This window comes from Elephantulus edwardii, unplaced genomic scaffold (assembly GCF_000299155.1).
Source record: "Elephantulus edwardii isolate Elephantulus edwardi_28Jun2011 unplaced genomic scaffold, EleEdw1.0 scaffold00170, whole genome shotgun sequence".
NCBI lineage: Eukaryota > Metazoa > Chordata > Mammalia > Macroscelidea > Macroscelididae > Elephantulus > Elephantulus edwardii.
The window spans coordinates 5,914,553-5,935,503 of NW_006399920.1; the positions used below are offsets into that span (position 1 = coordinate 5,914,553).

The window sequence follows — 20,951 nt, forward strand, 5'->3', positions numbered from 1 at the left end:
ACAGCCCTAAACTCTGCTCTGTCCTGTGCCAATTGCACTGTCTCTGACACTCCCATCCCGATTATCCCAGTCACTGAATCAATCCACCTCATAGAGCGCCTTCCCCTCCTGCACTGTCCCTCCACCCTACCAAGCATGGTGTCCTTCTCCAAGGACCGGTCCCTCCTTACATGCCCAAAGTCTGTTAGATGGAGCCTCAGAATCCTTGCCTCCAAGGAGCCACCCGGTTTAACCCTTTCCAGGACAAATCTGTTTGTTTTCCTAGTAGTCCATGGTACCCTCAATACTCCATTTTAATGTAAAAATATGTAAAGTATATTGATATAATAACAGATTATATCCTACAATTAATCTTTAGGATACTATCATTGTCAAGTTTTGTTATAATAACAAAGAATAAGTATCTGCTATTTTGGGTATACATATTACCTGAAAATATCTTTAAAAACTCTTACATTTTTCCAGTACATATGTCCGAGACTAGAATTTCTTCATATACTTTAATCAAAACAACATATTGCAATAGAATGAGTACAGAAGTTGATGTGACAATTCAGATGTCTCCTATGAAGGCAGACATTCAAAGAATTTGCAAATATGTAAAACAATGCAGCTCCTTTCACTAAATTTTGTCTTGTTTTGGAAAACAGAATTCTTATACACATTAACTATGTTGTTTATCTTAGCAAGTACTGGATTCATTATTGCTATTCTCAATTAGTAAACAAATTGTTTTAAATTTTCCAGTTTTCAATATAGCCAATCTATCAATAAATATAGTTCATATTATCACAAGCTCATTTACATAATTTTTTTAAGAGTGTAAAGGGACAAAGCAACAAAAAAAATCTGAAAACCACTGTGTTAAATCATTCTTTGGCTTCCAACAGTTTTTTATTAGATCCATATCAATGAAAACTTTCTGAATATTCACCTTTAATACATGTTGTTGTTGATTGTCGTTAAGTCGAGCATGACTCATAGTGATCCTATGAACAAAGACTTGAAGCCTTTCTAGAACTGTCGTCATTTACCAAAGTTCATAGAGTTTCCAGAGGCCTGTTGTTTAGGAAGTGGATGCCACTCCTGCTATTGCTTTAATACATGCATAAGGAATTTTTAATTAAATACCTATAGTAGTGATAATTCAAGGCTTAAATGTTAGTATGTAAACATTAATTTTACTTCATTTAAAAAATAAAACTTAGTTTATTTAGAACGTCTGAAATTTCCATTACATAACCCACATTCCATCACATGTACTTGGAGCCAAGTAAACTTCAGAGGTCTCTTTTCCATCATCTCCTTATACAAATCCAGACATCAACTCTTCTCACATCCACTGTATGATTCATCACTCTCCCTCTCTCTGGCACCCCTGCCCAAGTTCACCTCTTCACTTTCTCTGATCTGAAATAACTCTAATCCTTGAATTTCAATACTGAGAGACACTATGGGGAAAATGTTGAATGATCCAGGAAGCATGAAAAGAAAGTGGAGGGAATACATGGAGTCATTGTACAAAAAAGAAGTGGTTGATGTTGAACTATTTCATGAAGTAGTATATGATAAAGAGCCAAAGGTGATGAAGGAAGAAGTTCAAGCTGCATTAATGGCATTGGCAAAAAGTAAGGCTCCAGGAATCAATAGGATACTGACTGACATGTTCCGGGGACAGATGCACCTCCCAACCTGCTCAGCAGTCTGCCAGGAAATTTGGAAGACAGTAATCTGGTCAACTGACTGAAAGTGATCCATATTTGTTCCCAATCTCAAGGAAGGTAAGCCAACAGAATGTGCAAATTATTAAAAAAATCATTAATATGATTTAAAGTATATTCATACATTTATTTTCATTATTATTAATATAATTAATATTACATAAGCACAATATTGTTGAAGAGCATCCAAAAATTATTAGGACAATACATTGACAGAACTGTCAGGAGTTCAAGCTGGGCTTAGAAGAGGCCATGGCACCAGGGATATTATTGCTGATTGGATTTTGGCTGAAAGCAGAGAATCCCAGATGAATGCCTACCTGTGTTTTATACATTTGATTACATATATCATAACAAACTATGGCTAACCATAAGAAGAATGGGGATTTCAAAACATTTCAATATGCTTATACAAAATCTACATACTTCAACTGATAACCTGTCCAATCAGAGCAAAGAAGCACTGCATGGTTTAAAATCATAAAAGGGGTGTATCAGGGTCGTCTCCTCTCTCTATACTTATTCAGTCTGTATGCTGAGCAAATCATCATGGAAGTTGCACTTTATGAAGAACACTGTGGCATCAGGATTGGAGAAAGGTTCATCAACAACCGGCATTACGCAGATAACATAATCTTGCTGAAAGTGAGTGGGACCTGAAGTGCCTGCTGCTATGGATTACATCTCAACATCAAGAAAACCAAAATCCACACCACTGGGCCAAGAGGCAACATTTTGCTAGATGGAGAAAAGATTGCAATTGTGAACAATTGTATCTTGTTTAGTTCCACCGTCAACATTCTTCCTACCAGCAGTCAGGAGCCTGGGAGAGGTACAACGTTGGGAAAGCCTGCTGTCAGGGACCTAGGAAGGAGGCTGGAGATTTTGAGAGGAGAATGCGGACCAGTCTGCTCTGTGCTGTAAGTTAAGTGCTGAAGCAGAGAGCAAGCCAAGAGATCCTGGACAGGTTTTCATGCTATGATCTGAGTAAACTCATACTAAAAGAGATAAGGAAGCGGCAAGTAAATTCCAGTGATGTCAGGCCACACATCATTCTTAAAAGATCTTAAAATTAAGTGTCAACTTAAAAAAAATTCTCCAAAAACCCAAAGACAGAAAATAACAAGCTATAACTTGTTTTTGTTGATTGCCTTCAAACTGGTCACAACACATAGCGACCCTATGAACAAAAGGCCTGAAGCCCCTCTACAACTACTGACATTTATCAAAGTTCAGAGTTTCCGGAGGCATGTTGTTTAGGAAGTGGATGTCACTCTTGCTTGCAAGCTATAACTAGGAAAACATAATATTGATACTGGGGTTTGCATTACCTTAATGGCTTTCATGATGACAAAGAAAATTCACTTTAGTTTCAAATGTGAGCACAGCTTATGGATCCTTACCTAAAATTACCATTGTTCTCAGTTCTTTTCATTCAACGTCCTCCAGAAAGACGATGTATTTCTTTTTTAACTGCCTATATATGAAAAGCTCCTATCATTTTTTTAATGAAAAGGGAACAGTTAAATAATTATTGTTGTTGGTTGAGTGAGGCTCAAACTCATGCCAACTGAATGCCCAACAAAATGAGACCATTGTGATGTGGAGAGTTTTCTTTGACTGAGTTTTGAAAATAAATCACCATGACTTCCTTCCTAGTCCATCTTGGTCCAGGAGCTCTGCCGAAAGCTGTTTGGTATCACAGCAACGGGCCTCCGAGGAGTGGTGTTTGTATTTGAACCAGTGTCTCTCATTGATCCATTTTCTGCTGCATGTTGCCCCGTTCGTTCTGACTCATAACAACCCCACAGAGCAAAGTAGAACCACCTCATGCGATTTTCTAGGCCAAAATCTTTATGATAATAAGAACCAGATCCTATTCCTGCAGAGCAGCTGATGAATCTGAACCACTGATCTCTTGGTTAGCTGCTGAGTGCTTAATTATTATGCCCCCACCGTTCCTTTGGATTTCCTTCACAGAAGGGGAGAACTCTACCGCTGAACCACCATTCTACTCTGGTAGTCTCAGCAAATCATAAGGGTAGAACTACAGAGGTCAAACTTTACATGTACAATGTAGAGACCAATTTGTTCAAGTTTATCTGAGAGTTTACCCATGTGGCACTGAAAGACTTGAGTCCCAGGGAGTCCTGGGAAATGCTGATTGTCTGGGCAAAAAGAGAGCTTGTCACTTTAGTGTGGAGACCTGTTTCTTGACCAATGGGAACATTTCTCTATATACTCCCTATCTACCCAAGCATTTGTATGAAGGGTAGACAATGAAAAAGGAAGACAGAAGAATTGATGCCTTTGAATTATATAGTGTTTGTGAAGAACACTAACTCTCTCGTGGACTGCCAAAAGAACAAACAAATTTGTCTTTGAGGAAGAGCAGCGAGGGTGCTCCTCAGAAGCAAGGCTGGAGAAACTTTGTCTCACGTACTTGGGCCATGTTGTCAAGAAAGATCATTCCTTGGACAAAAAAATTATGCTGGGGAAAGTAGAAGGTCTTTGAAGAGAGAGAGACCCTCAGCATGATGGATTGACACAGTGACTGTAGCAATGGGCTTGAACATTGCAGAGATGGAGAGAGAGCACAGGATATCGGGGGAAATAATCTTAGAGGATTAAATCTCATTATTAAAATTAATTAAGTCATATGAAAAATGTCAAAGATTTAGTACTTGGACCTAGAAAGTATAGTCAGTGCTAAAAAGTAACCATTTTGGGGCATCTTATATCACTTTTCACCTGAGTATTAAGATATTATAGCCTGAGAATAATTAAAAAGTCATAGATCCTATCATAACGGCACATCAGTGCTAGTCAAAAGGCTGCCTTACTGCTATAACTAGAAAGAAAAAGCTTGTAAAACTATACCTCTGCCACAGCGAATGTGCGGGAATAGCCTTTAACTCATTTTCTACAATTAGGAGAATCAGACTCTCTACTGGTTTTATCCATTCCCAGTTTCAATGGTTTATATAAATATTGCCAAGAAATGAAAGAAGAGGAAAACGGATTTTCTTCCAAAAGGCAAGAAGGGATAATCAGAAACATTAATTCGCCTATTAACAATATATTCTGAAGAAAACACAATTCAAGGAATTGAACTTTAGTTTTACTCTTCAGAAAAGTCATCAGAAAACAGCTTGAGCAATTCATTAAGCTCACATGTATTGTTTCTCCTTTCCCATCCTATTACCAGTCCTCCACTAATTTTTATCTTGATTAAGATTATAACAAAGTAAGACAGCAAGCTGTTAAGTTTGACTGTGACTTTGAGGCATCTGAATTTTGGCAAGCTGCCACGTTATTTGAGGTACTAATATCTTTCAAGAACAATTGACTAATTTTTTTACTCATGATATTTTTAGAAAGGTCAATTAAGTAGGAAATAAGTCTTGAGCCAATAATACATCTTAATATCCTTTTGGCATTATTATATTGTAACAAAACATACTACAGCACTTTACTGTTATATTCTTTAATATTTCACCCAAATATTTCTGATTCAATAGAGTTTCTAAGAGCTCAGAATGGCACATAAAGGGAAGAGAACAAATATTGACTAAACATGACTGTATGCCTCTTTATATACATTATCTCATGAAAAGCCAAAATATTACTGTGAAATCTTATTAGTCAAATTTTATTAAAAGTATAAATGACATTTCTGAGAGGTTGAGTAATCTTCCAAGGTCAAAAAACTAATAATAAAAAATGGAAGTTCTAGCTAACGCTTATTGCATTTTCTAATTTCATCTTCACAAAACATTTCAGTTTACAAATGATAAAAAGAAGTAATTTGTCTAAGATCACACAGCTGATAAGTGATTTAGGTGCATTTAATCCACACAATCTCACCCCAGAGTCTTTCTATTTGCTTTGCCATATTATTTAATTTAAAAGGCCATCTATTTCATTCAGAAAGATTTGAGTGCTCCCGGCACAGGAGCTCAATAAACGTTATGATTGGACTGCATGTTTTATGGATTTCTTTTTCCTTAAAGTATTTATAATATAGAAATGAGACCATAAATATATAAATACATATACAAAATAAATATATAAATAATAATAATATAAGTAATATAATGTATAAATAAGTCACATAGGGAGCACAGCTATGGAAACTTCTGCAAGATTAGTATTTTAGGTTTAAAGACTTAGGACCACTTTAGTTAGCATTTAATTTTAATTTTCAATTAGCATAATATAGTTCATAAAGTATATATCCTACCTCCCAGTGTGAAGAGTAGTATCTAAGGTCTTAAAAGCTCGTAAACATCCATCTTAAATATAACTCTTAGTGTCTATATTCATTCAGAAAAAAAGAAAAAGAAGGAAACCAAAGGATCAAAGAATAAAATAATCTACAATAAATGAACCATGGCCTCTTTGACCGAGAGACCAGAAGAACTAGATGGTGCCTGGCAACTGCTGCCTGGTTTTGATTAGAGCTGCAATATAAGGATCTAGGTAGGATGAGGGGGAAACATGTGAAGTAGAATTTAATTTCTTAAAAAAATCTAGACTCAGTTGACCAGTTGAGATGGCACTTTGGGGCTATCACTCTGAGGTATTCTTTAAACTTAAAGCCAAAAGTATTGCTTGAGTCACCATTTAGCTAAAGAACAGACTAGGCAAAAAACAAAGACTATTATCTGCGAGTAAAAAATTTCTTTATAAAAGTATCTAAAGGCGATCAAATGGCTAAAAATTACTCTAAAGTAAAGAGAAGATAGTGAGGAGGTAGGGAAACCAGAGTACTGGAAATGGTACAATCATAGTGGCATGAATAAGAATAGTGGCACACAATGAAAAATAAAACTAGTATCACTGAGTATTTTATGGAGAAATTGTTTCATGGGAGCTTAATCTTTGATGTAAACTTTCACCTTAAATAAAAGAAAATATTTTTTAAAAAAGAATCAATGATGAAAATTGCATGTATTGCTCATACAGGTGTCCCATGCTGTAAATTTCTTAATGACACAGCCAAGTGTTAATATTTCTCAGAAAAAAAAATGGTATGTACCTGAAGGCAAAGAGAAGAAAGAATAAACACACCAAGAAAATCAATACATTTTTTGGCAGCTAGTGAATCATGCTCTTGTGTAATACATTTTTCAACAATCAATGGTATTGCCCAGTTGAAGCCATCATTCAATAAAATTCACAAGTAAAGTTTTGTTAAGCATTTTTAAGTTGAAAAATAGTTCTTAAATGTACTAACTGTAGAACATGGAACTACTGAAAGAAGACTAACAAAACCCATCGAGGCATGGTGATGATGGATGCGGTCGGTCTTTGAGAATGTGAACAGCACAACAGAACTTGTTATCGCTGTTGTGTTTAGTCAAGCTGACTCTAGGACACAGCAGAAATGCCCATGGGGTTTCCAAGGTTGTGACCTTTAGAGAAGCAAATCTCAGCTATCTCTCAAGAAGCAGCTAGTGTATTAGAACCTCTAAACTTTAGGTTAGCAGCTGAATGCTTAAACACTACTTCACTAGGGCTTCTTCAATACAGCATCTCAAAAACTCATTGTCGTCAACTTGGATCTCATTCCTGGCTGACCATTCAATGGGTTTTCTGAGGCTGCAATTTGCACTGGAAAGCCTGCCCACCTTTCTCCTGCAGAGCTGCTGGTGGATTTCAACCACCAGAACAGCGTGGCCTTTAATTAGGAGTGCAACTCCTCACAGACAGCAACACCAGTGACCCCTTAAACAGAGCTTAGCCCGCCATAAAAAAGGGACTTCTTCCTAAATCAGAAGAGCGTTCTGACATTCTGAGTTTTGTGTTCTCTTTCCCCTTTTCCTCACTTGCTTTAGAGCAAAACACGGAAATAAAAGACCTTCCGGTGTCCTGCAAGAAAGCATAATCTGGAATGTTAAAATATGTTTATATATTCAGACATTCTTATTCAGTCAGCAGAAGCCATTTTCATAAAGTGGACACCGAAAACAAACTATGATAATTGCCACTCATTATATTAACTGCATGAAAAAACAGACACCTGTGACATGGTATTTAACTCTTAATGATTAAAATAGTCGTAAGTGGCCAGACGCCTTACCTACCTACAATAATTCCATAGGAAAAAAACAGGAAGTAGATATTAGGGGCAAAGCTGCTCAACATCAGACCTCCAGCCACCAGGAAACCACTGAAGATGGTGACAGGCCTTGCTCCAAAAGATGAGACACAGAAGCTGCAGACAGGACCTAAAATAAAAATGAAATCTTTGCTTATTTAACAGTATCCCCTCGCCCACCACAATACATTTTAAATGATGCTTTTCATCATAAAACAACAAAAATAGTAAATATCCACCGAGTGTTTCTGTGTAGAGCACTATTTCAGGTGTTTTGTATTGGATAGCATTGCTTCCCCCATTATTTTGATAAGATTTCAAGGTGGTTAAGATCACATAGATAAAAGGGGTTCTGGAATCAAGCTTTTGCCAAATTCCAATTCCGCAACCTGCTAACTGTTTAATGTCAAGAAATTTTCTCTAATTTTACACTGCCATCTGCTGTTCCCTTCGGAAAAAATATCTCCATGCTGGAGATAAATGACAAAATTTCCAAGCCTTTCAAATAAGCCATCTCATATATTAAGTGATAAAACAAGCATTTATAAATATCATGTGGAATGACAATGAAACCACAACTAACCAGTGACAGGACACACTGAGAAGTTATTTTCACTGAGTATTGTACATTTTTTCCCTTTTAGTGAAAGAATATCAATATACTTCTGTAATATTTTAAAGGTTAAGTAGTTCTGTGAATTTGAAGTAGAAAGAAACATAATAATTATATTTCTTTTTGGTACTTCAAAATTTAGCACAAATTAAATCATTTACTCTTATACTTAGTGTCAATATATAAATTAAGATTTCAATTACAATAGTTCCATATTTCATTGAGTACTGAACATCTCATGGATGGCAAAAAGAACAAACAAATATGTCTTGGAGAAGTGTATGAAGTAAGAGTGCTCTTTGGAGGCAAGAATGACGAAGCTTTGAGTATGTTGTTAGGAGGGGTTTATTCCTTTGAGAGGGACATGATGCTGGGAAGGGTAGCAGGTCAGCAAAGGAGAGAAAGGCCCTCGACTAAGTGGATTAACACAGTGACTGCTGCAATGAGCTCTAGTGTGTCAAGAAGTGTGAGGATGACATAGATTAGGACAGGGTCAAGATATGTTGTTTATAGGGTCTCTATAGAGACTAAGGTGCGCCTGATCCAGGTCATGATCTTTGCAATCACTTGCTATGCGTCAGAAAGCTGAATAATGACTAGGGAAGGAGAACTGATGCTTTTAAGCTGTGGTGCTGGAGAAGAGTTCTGAATATACTATGGACTGTTAGGAGAACAAACAAGTTTGTCCTAGAGAGATTGAAACCAGGCTGTTCCTTGGAGGCAAGGATTCTGAAGCTCCAACTTAGTCTGGGCATACTGCAAGGAGGGCCCAGTCCTTGGGGAGAGACCTCATGCTTGGAAGGATGGAGGGACAGTACAAGAGAGGAAGATCCTGGATGAGATGGATTGACCCAGTGACTACAATAATGGGGAGTAGGTGTGTCAGAGATAATGAGGTTGGCTCACGATAGAGCAGGGTACAAAGATGTTGTACATAGGGTCACTATGAGTTGCAAGTGACTCGACGGCACTTAACAACATGGGTCATACTTGGCTCGATAGCACCTAAGAAAAACAATACATTTCACTAGTAATGACTTGGATGAAATGTAACTGAAGGTGACCAAACACATTAAGATCTGTAAAACATGAGATATTCATGTGTTAACACTCTGTAAGAACATGTAAGGAGTCACCAGGAGGTGCAAATAGCTCAATATTGGATACTAACTGAAAGGTTGGCAGTCTGAGTCCACGCAGAGGCACTTCAGAAGAAAAGCCCGACAATTTGCCTCTGAAAATCGTCCATAAAAACCTTTAGAGCACAGTTATGCTCTGACACCATGGGAGTCTCCGCAATCCACAACCAACTCAAAACCGATGGGTTAAGAGTCCTTGGGTAATTCAAATAGTTAAGTGCTCATCTTCTAACCAAAAGTTTGGCTGTTCAAAGCCACCCAGGGGAACATCAGAAGAATTGTCTGGTACTCTACTCCCAAAAATATTCACAGCTATTGAAGACTCTGTGGAATCGTTATACACATGAGGAGTCTGAATTAACTCGATAGTACGCACGGTCTCCACAATCTTGTAACATCCAATCTAGTCAGACATTACACACCAGCACTGGGTTAGTTTCATGGACCTGTGCTGCAATCCTGAAGACTTCAAATCCACTAGCTGAAACATGGGAGAATGATGGTATATCTCCTTTGCGATCAACTGCCTCTGAAAACCCACTAGAGGGTCAGTGATGGCTCAGTTCCAACTCAATGGTACACACAACAGCAAGTCTTAGATTTCCTTAAGATGTTGCCAGTCTGTCAATTTGAAAAAAGATATCTGGAATAACAGCTAGCAAATTTTCAATATAAAAGAGTTACTCAACATTTGGGGATTTATAGATTAAAGGGATAGAATTTCATCATATGAAGTAAGACCATTTTTTAAAAAAAATAATAACCATCTATTATCACCATATTATCACCATTGTCTTATCATAGGAGAAAGGATGTTTCAATAATATTCAAATGTGCCATTTTCACTAGGAAGTATAAGATAGTAAAAAAAACAGTGAAAATCTCATGCACATAGATTCCTTAACTATCCTCGCCGTTAGATTCACTCTGCCTTCAGTGAAAATGTTCCTTTATCTCAGTTGTCTGTATACGGACATTTGGGAGTTATTACTTTTGAACACTGAAATTTGAGAGTCAGCCTTATTATTAATGCTTTCTGTTTGGGAGGTGAAACCTGGTCAACCTGGTGGGTGAATCTAAAACCTGTGTTCAACCCATGTGGCCATTAGCATAGAAGCGTGGCCTAAGGAAGGAAGGATGGCTGCTGGCTGGGGGGCACTGCAAAGGGAACTCTGTGCTTTCCACCTAGCGCAGAGGCTCTTAAAAGGCGTTTTACTTTCCCACACCGTGATTTGGCAACATTTTTTTAACTATACTGAAACATTCACTCAAGAAAGGCAAGATATTGCTGGTCAAGGAGAGCAGGTGTCTTTCTAAACCAAAATGGGAAGCAGTGGAAGCAGGAAGATCAGAATGGGATTGTGTGTACAGCAACCACTAAAACATAATACAAAAAAAAAAAAAAATACTCAGGGAAAACTCCATACCTGGTTTGGAAGGAACACATGTATCAAGAATTGAAAGTTGAATTGTTATTGTTCTGCTGTGCATATGCTCATAAAAGACAAGATAATATTTTAATCTGGTAAAACCAAAGCCCAAAGCCACAGGCAGTAAGCACCAAAAGAAAGGTTCAGACCCCAAAAGCAGGACTTAGTGTTTTGGGATCTGAGAAGAGAGTGATCAATGCGGGTCAAGGTCTGAGAGTTGATCTAGGGCTTGGATATTGTTAAAAGAGCAAGGGCCGTGTGAGGACGGCCATATCTGACCCCTATTAACTCTACGAGGGACCCCTGTCCCCATCAACAGCATCCAAAACACAAAACCAATTTCCACGAGGTCAGACATGTCCCCCATGCTCCCACACCTATTTCTACTAATTTCAGCACCATCTTACAGTTTTACTGGGTCTGAAATCCATTACAATAATTACAAAGACTTTACAGAACCATACTCCGGATTATGGGGTTGCTTTGCCAACCCAAAGGCATTTGATTCAAATCTACCAGCTGTTCTGCAGGAGAAAGATAGGCAATCTCCTCCTGTGTGATCAACTCTGAAAACCCACTGAAGGGTCAGCTATGGGTCTGTCATGATCCGACAGACAAAGCAAAAACAACAATTGGTTTCTAGTTCATGATGGCAGCAGTATACAATCCCCAGTCCAGACAGCTTCTAAAGCGTGGTCGCAGGTCCTTAAACCCTCAACCTTGCATTTTTAGGCCAGTGTTACAAAGGTCTCCTACTCCTGCCAATGATGGTATCTCCCCACTACCACTTATTTCCAATCTTCCAGCAAGCTTGGACGAAGGCCTCTGGCTCTGGCGTCATGGGACAGCAGTCCCGAGGTCAGTTCTGTCTTACACTAGGTCTGTGATTTTCTGCTCTAACCATTCTCCTGAAGGCCCTGGTCCAAGTGGCACAGGAATCTTTGACGCTGAAGGACGCTTGCTGCATTCTCTGCTTCTTCAGCGCTGGCAGTGAGAGTCCCAAATCCTGCCTCTAAATCTACTTAATGTAATGATGACACTAGGTAATCCCTTCATGGAGAGTCTAGCCCACCGAATTCGTGTATCTTGCCAATTCATGTGGCAAAGTAAAAAATTAACGTCCAGGATAGCTATTTTGAACAATAAGTGTTTGACACCAAAAGTACGTTTATACTGACAAGGTGTTTGGGAGAGGTGGGTAGTAGGGATGCTTTGAATGAAAGGAAGAGAAACTTAATGTGGTTTTCCAGTTTGCAAGTTTGGTAAGATAGATTTGAGGGGAAACAACAACAAATTCTTTCTTTGGGGAATAAACTCAACCTGCATGCATTTGCCTCCAGAGAAGTTTCAGAGTCCCCAGGGTGGTAGGATGGTCAGGCCCATGGAGTTAAAGCCCTAAAAAGGCCGAAGGCACCATGAGAAATAAAATACATGAGCAAGAAGTTTGTGCACCTGCAAAACAGCAAGGGTTTTCCAGCACAGCAGACAAGTAGGCAGGGGAGAGTCTTTCCCTCTTCATAAAATGCAGGGAGCCCATCAATGGGATTTCTTACCCCTGGCCACCTGCTTGACAGTGAACTTCAAGTGCATTTTCTTGAAGAACAGGAAAGGCAATGAGGAGCCACATCCACTTGTATCTTTAATCTCAGGCACATCAACTTGTCTTGCATGTAAACAGAGGGAAATCCCACTCCCGTTAATAAGCACAGCTGCTAACTGAAATTCTGGAAGCTTGAGACCATCCAAGGGTTCCTCAGGAGAACCAAAGCTGTGGGTCTACTTCCAAAACCCCAGCCATTGAAAACCTTACAGAGCACAGTTCTATTCCGACACTCCATGGGGTTGCCATGAGATGGGATCAAATACACAGGACATGGTTTTTAAAGGGAGAGGAAAGCTTAACTGAAACTGGTGCTTATTCTCACCAATCCTGGGGACTAGACAAAGCAATGAGTCTCCGGGAAAGGCATGCATGAAGTCTCTGACCACACTTAGAAGTAAAAACACATACTGATGTTATTAGGTGACTGGATGTTCATATTCATATTCACAGTGGAATGAAACACTACCTGGTCTTGTACCTGGTCAAGATGATTGCTGTACTACAGTCCATTGTCCCCACCACTGTGCCAATCTAGTTTGCTGAGGACCTTCCTTTTTTTTTTCTTTTTTTACTATATACAAAATTAGAATACATTGATACATTGTTTTCAGAAACAAATTCTTTCCATTTCCCTCATCCCTCCACCCAAGAAATCGTAAAATCTCATGAATAATAGCCTCCCTTCCCCTGCACATCCTCATCTCTCTGCTTCTAACCTCTCCCACCCCTCTTGGATCCTTATACTCATTCTACAATTATGGTTTGATAAAACATTTGTCCTTGTGGGACTGAGTTAGTTCAGTCAGCATAATGCTCTCCAGTCCTTCCCAAGTTAGGTAATATTTTACAAAGTCCTTGCTCCTGTGTGCTGCATAGTATTCCATTATGTTAATATAACACAATTTCTCAATCCATTCATTTGTGGCTGGACATTTGGGCTGTTTCCATGTTCTTGCAATGGAAATGCTGCTATGAAAATTGGTGTACAAATCTCAGTTTGCGCCTCAGTTCTCATTTTCTCAGGGTATATTCCATATAGTGGAATAGCTGGGTCATGTGGAATTTCTATGTTCAGCTTTTTGAGGAAGTACCAAACTGCCTTCCCGAGTGGTTGAACAAATGCAGCCAGAAATGCACAATCTGAAGGTGATAAAGCTGATGTACAGGAGCTTCTAAAGATTAAATCCATGTGTGCATCAAAAACTGTTTCCAACAGGAAGAAAAGAAAATCTCCAGACTGGGAACAAACATTTGTTAATTCCATCTTAGACAAGAGTCTTATAACAAAAGTTTACAGAATACCCCGGGGTCTCCACAAGAAAAAAGCTGATAACCCAAATACAAATTGGACAAAAGACATGGAAAGAATTTTCACAGAGGAAGATATTCGAATGGCAAACAGACACATAAAGAAATGCTCCAAATCACTGGCAATAAGAGAGATACAAATCAAAACCACAGTGAGGTACCATCTCACCCCAGTAACAGTGGCAAAGTTTAACAGGGGGGTAAGGAATAAATGTTAGAGAGGATGTGGCGAGAAAGGAACTCTTCCTCTTTTTTAGATGACATTCTACTTTACCTACCATAACTGTTTCCAGGGACTGGTCCCTCCTGGTACTAAGCCTGACATATCTGAAAAGTTTTGCCATCCTCATTTCTAAGGCACACACTGGCTGCACTACTTCCAAAATTATTCTATTTGTTCTGTTGATGGCCCATAAAATACTGAGAATTTTTCATCAACCCCAACATTCAGAGGTCTTAGCTCTTATTTGATCTTCTTTCAGTGGCTAACTCTCACATTCATGGGAGGTGACTGAAAACGCCATGCTTTGCCGGAAGCACATTTTAGTCCTGAGAGAGGCTTTCTCACTTTTTAACACTTTTAAAGAGGTCCTCAGTAGCAGGTCTGTTCAATTACAACGTGTCATGTAATTTCTAGATTGCTGCTTCCATGAAGACTGGCTGGGGATCCAAATAAAATGAACACTGAGACAACTTAAATCTTTTGTCCATGTATCATGATGTTCATTGTGCCAAATGTGGGGTACTTTGTCTTCTTTACATTAAGGTGGAATCCATACTGAAGTCTTCAAGTCTGAGCTTCAAGTCTTCTTAGCTTTCAGCAAGCAAGGTTCCATTATGTGCATATTGAAGGTCGTTAATGAGTATCCCTTCAATCCTGAAGTTACATTCATTTTAATATAGTCCAGTTTCTCAGATTGTGTTTAGAATACAGATTGGATAAGTACGGTGAAAAGACACAGCCCTGACACAGTCCTCTCATTTTAAATCATGCAGTATCCCCTTGTCATATATGAATGACTGTTGCTTGGCCTGTGTATAGGTTCTGCATGTGCACAATTACATGATCTGGAATTCTGAAGTTTCACAAAATTTCCATCATTTATTATGACCCACACAGTCTAATGCCTTTCTCTACTCAATACAACACACTTGTTGGAGACACGTACATCAACAGCCAGAAGTTCATGCTGGCTTCAGAGGAGACTTAGAATGAGGGATATCATTGCTGATTATCAAATAGATAGCAGCTGAAAGCAGACAATAACAGAAAAACATATCTAGATATGTTCATGCCCAGTCCTGGCAGTACTTCCAGCTCCTTCAGCTAGGCCAGAAGATCATAGCAATGCACTATAATAACCTAGAGATGTGCTGACTGACCCACATTATGAACTTAAAAACCCTTAGAGGAATTAAGAGCAACCCTAACAACAATAAAGGGGAACGATTAGTTCTTTGAATAAAAAATAACACAGAACAAATTATCTCTCTGCAAATTCAGCAACTTTATTGAAAATGGCCTCACCTTCCCTCTGGATTAGAAGAATAACAGCTAGTCCAGGGGTGTGTGGATTACTGTAAAATAATCGAAGGACATATTAGCCTTCCAGCTGGCTTACCTTCTGACCCTCTGTGTCAGTTAAGGTTCAACCACAGAAGCAAGAGCAGTAAGAGATACACACTAAAAGATTTACTGCAAGAAACCGCCTTAGTTGTGGAAGCTGACAAAGCAAATACAAGATCCCGAGGGCACGCCTTCAGGAAGGGCAGGAGGGCGGCCATGGCCGCAATGTTCAGAAGAATTTCTTCTTTCTCAGAGAAAGTCCTTCTGCTCTGAAAGCCGTTCCACGAACTGAGTCATCCTCCTTTACTGGAATATTATCGACAGAACATCTTCACAACAGCGCGACTGACTACCTAGGGACAGCGGCATAGCTAAGTGGATCCCTCCCAACACAATTCCTTTTTCTCCAGGCAGGCTTCTTGTGGTTAAGTGCCATCGAGTCAATGACGACTTAGCAACCCTGTGAGGAGTGGATCCGAACTCTACCCTATCTTGTGTCATCATCTCTGACACACTCAAGTCCACCGTTACAGTCTCTGGGTCAATCCATCTCATTGAGGGTCTTCCCTTCCTTCACTGACCCTCCACCTTTCCAAGAACGATGTTCTTTTTCAAGAACTAATGACGTGCTCAAAGTATGTCAGACAATGTTTCACTACCCTTGCCTCCAAGGAGCACCCTGGCTGCACCTTTTCCAAGACTTGTCTGTGTGTCCTCGTGGCAGTCCACAGGATATTCAGCACTCTTCTCCAGCACCATAACTCAAAGGCATCGATTCTTCTTCTGTCATCCTTATTCACAGTCCGACTTTCAAATGCACAGCAAAGTGACTATAAATAATTTGCTGAGCATCTGCTATGGCTCGAATCAGGCACATTTTAGTCTTCAGACTGACACCTTTGCTCTTCAGCACTTTGGAGAGGTCCCTGACAGCAGCCGTTTCCAGTGCTTTATGTGTCAGCCGGGCTTACTCTCCCAGAATCATCAGCGGCCGTGTAGGCTCAGCAGTGGAGATTTGTGGGTCTTTTCATGCACAATGTTGCAGGGAAAGAACATTCTCTCCCTTCCTCTACATCCATCCATGTACAGCTCACCCTCCATAATGACCCAGCCCACAACCTACCTCGTTATGAAGCCTGAGATACTGGTTTTTCCTTTGGTTCTCTGTAGTGTTTGGTATCTGCAAATTGTCAAAATACTAGGTATTGATTTTTCTATGCTTCTTCCTGAATATTACAAACTACTTACAGCTGTGGATTATGTCTTATACCTCATTATCTCCAGCTCAGAGGAAAGGCGGTGTAAATAATGACAGGGAGTTATTTTATTGTGTGTAACGCAGGAGGAGAAGACCCTCTATGAGATGGATTGATTCAGTGACTGGGGTAATCGGGATGGGTGTGTCAGAGGCAGTGCGGTTGGCACAGGACAGAGCAGGGTTTAGGGCTGTTGTGCATAGGGTCGCTATGAGTCGGAAAAGACTCGACGGCACATAACAACAACAACAAAAAACCTCAGGTGGTAGAATCCTTAGTCTTGATCATTCCAAAGGTCATATGGACAAATAATTCAAATGAACAATACTTCTCCTCATGTATTTAAATTTCAAGGAGAAGAAACAAAAGTCTTAAAGTTGAGAATAGTATAAAATTCAGACTTGTCTGACTTTGTAGAATACTGTGCTGCAATCCCAAAGGCACGTGGTTTGAATCCACCAGCTGCTCTGCAGGAGAAAGCTGGGCAATCTCCTCCCTGTATGATTTACTGTCTCTTTTCCCACTGGAGGGTCAGCTATGGATTGGTTCTGACTCAGTAGTACTCAAGAGCAACAACAGTCCTGTAATAGGCAAAGTATAGGGTTATCTAGGAGGAGGATGGATTGATGCAGGGGTTGTAACAATGGACTCAAACAGCAAAGGCTGAGGACAGCACAAACCAGTCAATGCTTCATCTGTTGTACAAAGAGTTTCCAGGAGTTGGAACAAACTCATTGGTTCCTAACAGAACAACACTCAGAATGTACTGCCATTGAGTCAATTCTGACGCACCGTGACCTTCTGTTAGGTTTTCAAAGCTATAAACCTCCATGGGAGGAGACTGTCTATGTTTCTCCCTTGGAGCCACTAGTGGGTCTGAGTCTAGAAATAGGCAGCACAACACACTATGTCACCAGAACTCAACAAGAACAACATTCCTCCTATCACTAGTATTTATTGAGCGTTTGCTCAACTGCTCTACACAGCAATCACACAAAGCAGATGCTGGTATTATTTTCAAGAGAAACATGAAGGCAACAGGTGCAGCTGGTTAGAAAAGCCTGAGCTCTGACACCACTCCTCTTAGTAACGTGTGCTCAGTTGTAGACAAGTCATTAAATGCCAAGGACACTAACAATTCAACCATAAACCTAGATTTAAGAGCTACTATGTACATAAAAGGAGCTCCAGTGGGGTAGTGTGCTGCACGGCTAACTGAATGGTCAGCAGTTCAAATCCACCAGGTGTTCTGCAAGAGAAAGATGAACAGCCTCCTGCCATCAAGATTTACAGCCTTGGAAACCTTACAGAGGGTTCTTTGAGCTGAAATAAACTTGATGGTGAGTTTTGGGGTGTTTTCCTTCTTCTGATATATGGTACGTGGGTAAAGCACTTGACTATTATCCAAAGGGACATCACATCTAAAGTGCACCCCATAAGTGGTAGTTTTTAGTCCTCATTCCTTTACACCATTATCTCTTTCTTGAAATCTCTGTTTTCCTTCATATTGATCTTTGAAAGCTCTGATTAATTGGTCCAAAAGTCTCCTTACCAAGTTCATGGCAATGGATAAGGAGAGGTTAAGTGACTAATACAACGTCACTTGGTTAAGCAGTGACACAGCCAGCTCTTGAGCTGAGCCTTTGATTCCAGTCCAACACTCCTTGTCCTCTCCCTGAACTTCAGCCTGAGGCTTGCTCTCTCCTGTGACCTAAATCTTCAGAAAGGGCCACACTTGGTTTACTGCTCTGGTGCTATTCTGAAATCCTTAATACCTTTTTAATAATTTGGCACTGGAGCCCATAAACCAGAGAGTTGGCCTTGCTTCTTAGTGAAGGTGTCCCTGGTACATGAGATGGGGCAGGGATCTGCCTAAGAACTTGAAGGAAGAACAGAGTGCAGTTCAGTTTTCAAAGACAGTCACCGTCAGCTCTGATCACCGTCCTTAAAAGCTCGGCCCCCACAACCCTCAGCTCCTACATGGACCAACCAACTTTCATGAAAATCTTTGTTCTCCAAATATGCATCAAACTGGCATTTCATTCCAACTATCCTTTGACTCTTAATAAGTAACTAGTATTACTGTTTAACTGAAGGATTAGTTAACCGGAGACAGTGATAATTAGAATATGTCAATAAATTCACTTCTCTCCATATCAGGTCATTTTCTAGTATTTTGAAACTCTTTATTAATATATCATCCACTTGTATTTTGAACAGCTTTACAAACAATTCTGATCTTGATAAATTCTTCCAAATAAACTCTGGGACCAGCTTTTCCTGTTTCGCACGAGTTTATAATGACAGTATTATTTTCATTTGTTTAATTTTGTTTGTCTTATCTGACATGGCCAGATGACCCAGAATTGTTTTTCAAATTTTGTTTTTAATTAAACAAGGTAAAACAACACAGTATAGTCATGTGTTGAGTAACATTTGTTCAGGCAACGTCCTACAGTATGTGCATCTGTGGTCCCAAGAAGTTACAAGTTTTAAAAAATCACTTCCTTGGAGCCTGGGCCAAATGACCTTCCACTGAGTTTCTGAGGCTGTGAATCACACTGGGGGAGTCTGCCCATCTTCCTCTCATAGAGCAGCTGGTAGATTTCAACTGTCAGAGATGCACTGTCTTTGGGTCAGTAATGCAATTCCTTAGAGACTAGGCCACCAGAGGTCCCCAAAGTTATGACAGAGTCCAGAAAACATAATTAGAGAAGAGGATGCAGCCAGTGTAAGAGGTCACTGTATTCAGCACACATATCTGTTGTCTCCTATAAACAAAATGATTACTCTCCCATGTGTGTACTGTATACAGCACAGTACATATGCCCTATAGTATATGGCACTTGAGAGTCATAATAAACACCTGTGTTCCTGATTTATGTACGAATGTACTATCCTGCTAACCAAATGTTTACCATATAACAGTAAACACAAACAAAATTACACAAATGAAAATAACACTGTCATTATACGCTCAAGTTTCTCTGTAAAGTAACACAAGTTGTTATTTCAAGTGGCTGTAACATTCAATCTTACATATCATGTGTGCACTGTGTAGCATTATCTTTCTTGCATGTGTTTATCATTACATCTCTTCTTAATTTTCTTTTGAAAATATCGTTGTGAAGAGCCTCATGGCTTCCAAATGAAGCAAAATAGCACCAGTGATAACAACAGTAAGAAGCAAAGAAGAAAAAGTGATTTGGAAATAAATCAGAGGCTATTAGAAAACATTAAGGTGCAAAATCAGTGAATGCTGTTGCTTTCAATTTAGCGTGATTCTCCAAAACAAAGGAAAAGAATTTCCAAGGTGCTAAAAGATCAGCTCCACTGAAAGCCACAAGGCTTATGAAAATGCAAGTGTGATCTATGTCGAGGACGGAGAAATTGTGAACGACATGACTTGAGGAATAAGTGAATCCCTCTGAGCACACTGAAGGTCATTACTAAAGCACAAACCTACTCAAGATGCTTAAAGGAAAATCCAGGACCAGACTCTAATACAGTATGCACACAACATCCAAAGCACACAAAGTCCTATTTCACAAAGTACAGCCTGGATGTGAATATCTCACTGTACATCAGTGAGAAGCAGTTGCTTCCCCCCCGCCCCAGGTATGTCACTTAGTGCCAAGGACACTACACACTTTCAAAAGGAGGAACTGGCAATTACTTTCATTTTAAGCAAATTTTCAAAAAATCATTAGAAACCTGGAAAACACCTTCTAAGTCACCACATTCAATATCATTCTTGCCCCGATAAGAGTAACTAGCTTCACTCCGCTTGAGTCTGATTCATGGCCCTCACATGTGTCAGAAAATCAGGCTCCAAAGTATTTTCAATGACTGACTTTTCAGAAGTAGATGATCACTAGGCCCTTCTCCTAATGTCCCTTCGGATGGACTCGAACCTCCAACATGCTGGTTAGCAGCTGAGTGTGTTAATCATTTCTATCACGGGCCTCCAAAGATTTGCTCAATAAATAACAAGAATAACTAACATTCCATCTAAGTCACTGTCAGCACACTTGTCCTCAAATAATTCCAAATGAGTTAGACTGATGGCCACTGGTTTTTGAACACTTGTGCTTAAATATTCCAAGGAAGTTAGGATGTTGTTGTTGTTATGTGCCGTCGAGTCATTTCCGACTCATAGCGACCCTATGTACAACAGCCCTAAACCCTGCTCTATCCTGCGCCAACTGCAC

The 20,951-nt window shown here is 39.5% G+C and overlaps 1 protein-coding gene across 1 annotated transcript in view; it reads right to left on the bottom strand.

The window, feature by feature from the left end:
* The window catches only part of SLC16A9 (solute carrier family 16, member 9), a 35,004-nt gene that overhangs the window by 9,990 nt on the left and 4,063 nt on the right, over positions 1 to 20,951 (bottom strand). Inside the window, exon 2 of the mRNA XM_006895585.1 lies at positions 7,811 to 7,954. Coding sequence (XP_006895647.1) covers positions 7,811 to 7,954 — 144 coding nt within the window. The remainder of the gene's footprint in view (positions 1 to 7,810; positions 7,955 to 20,951) is intronic.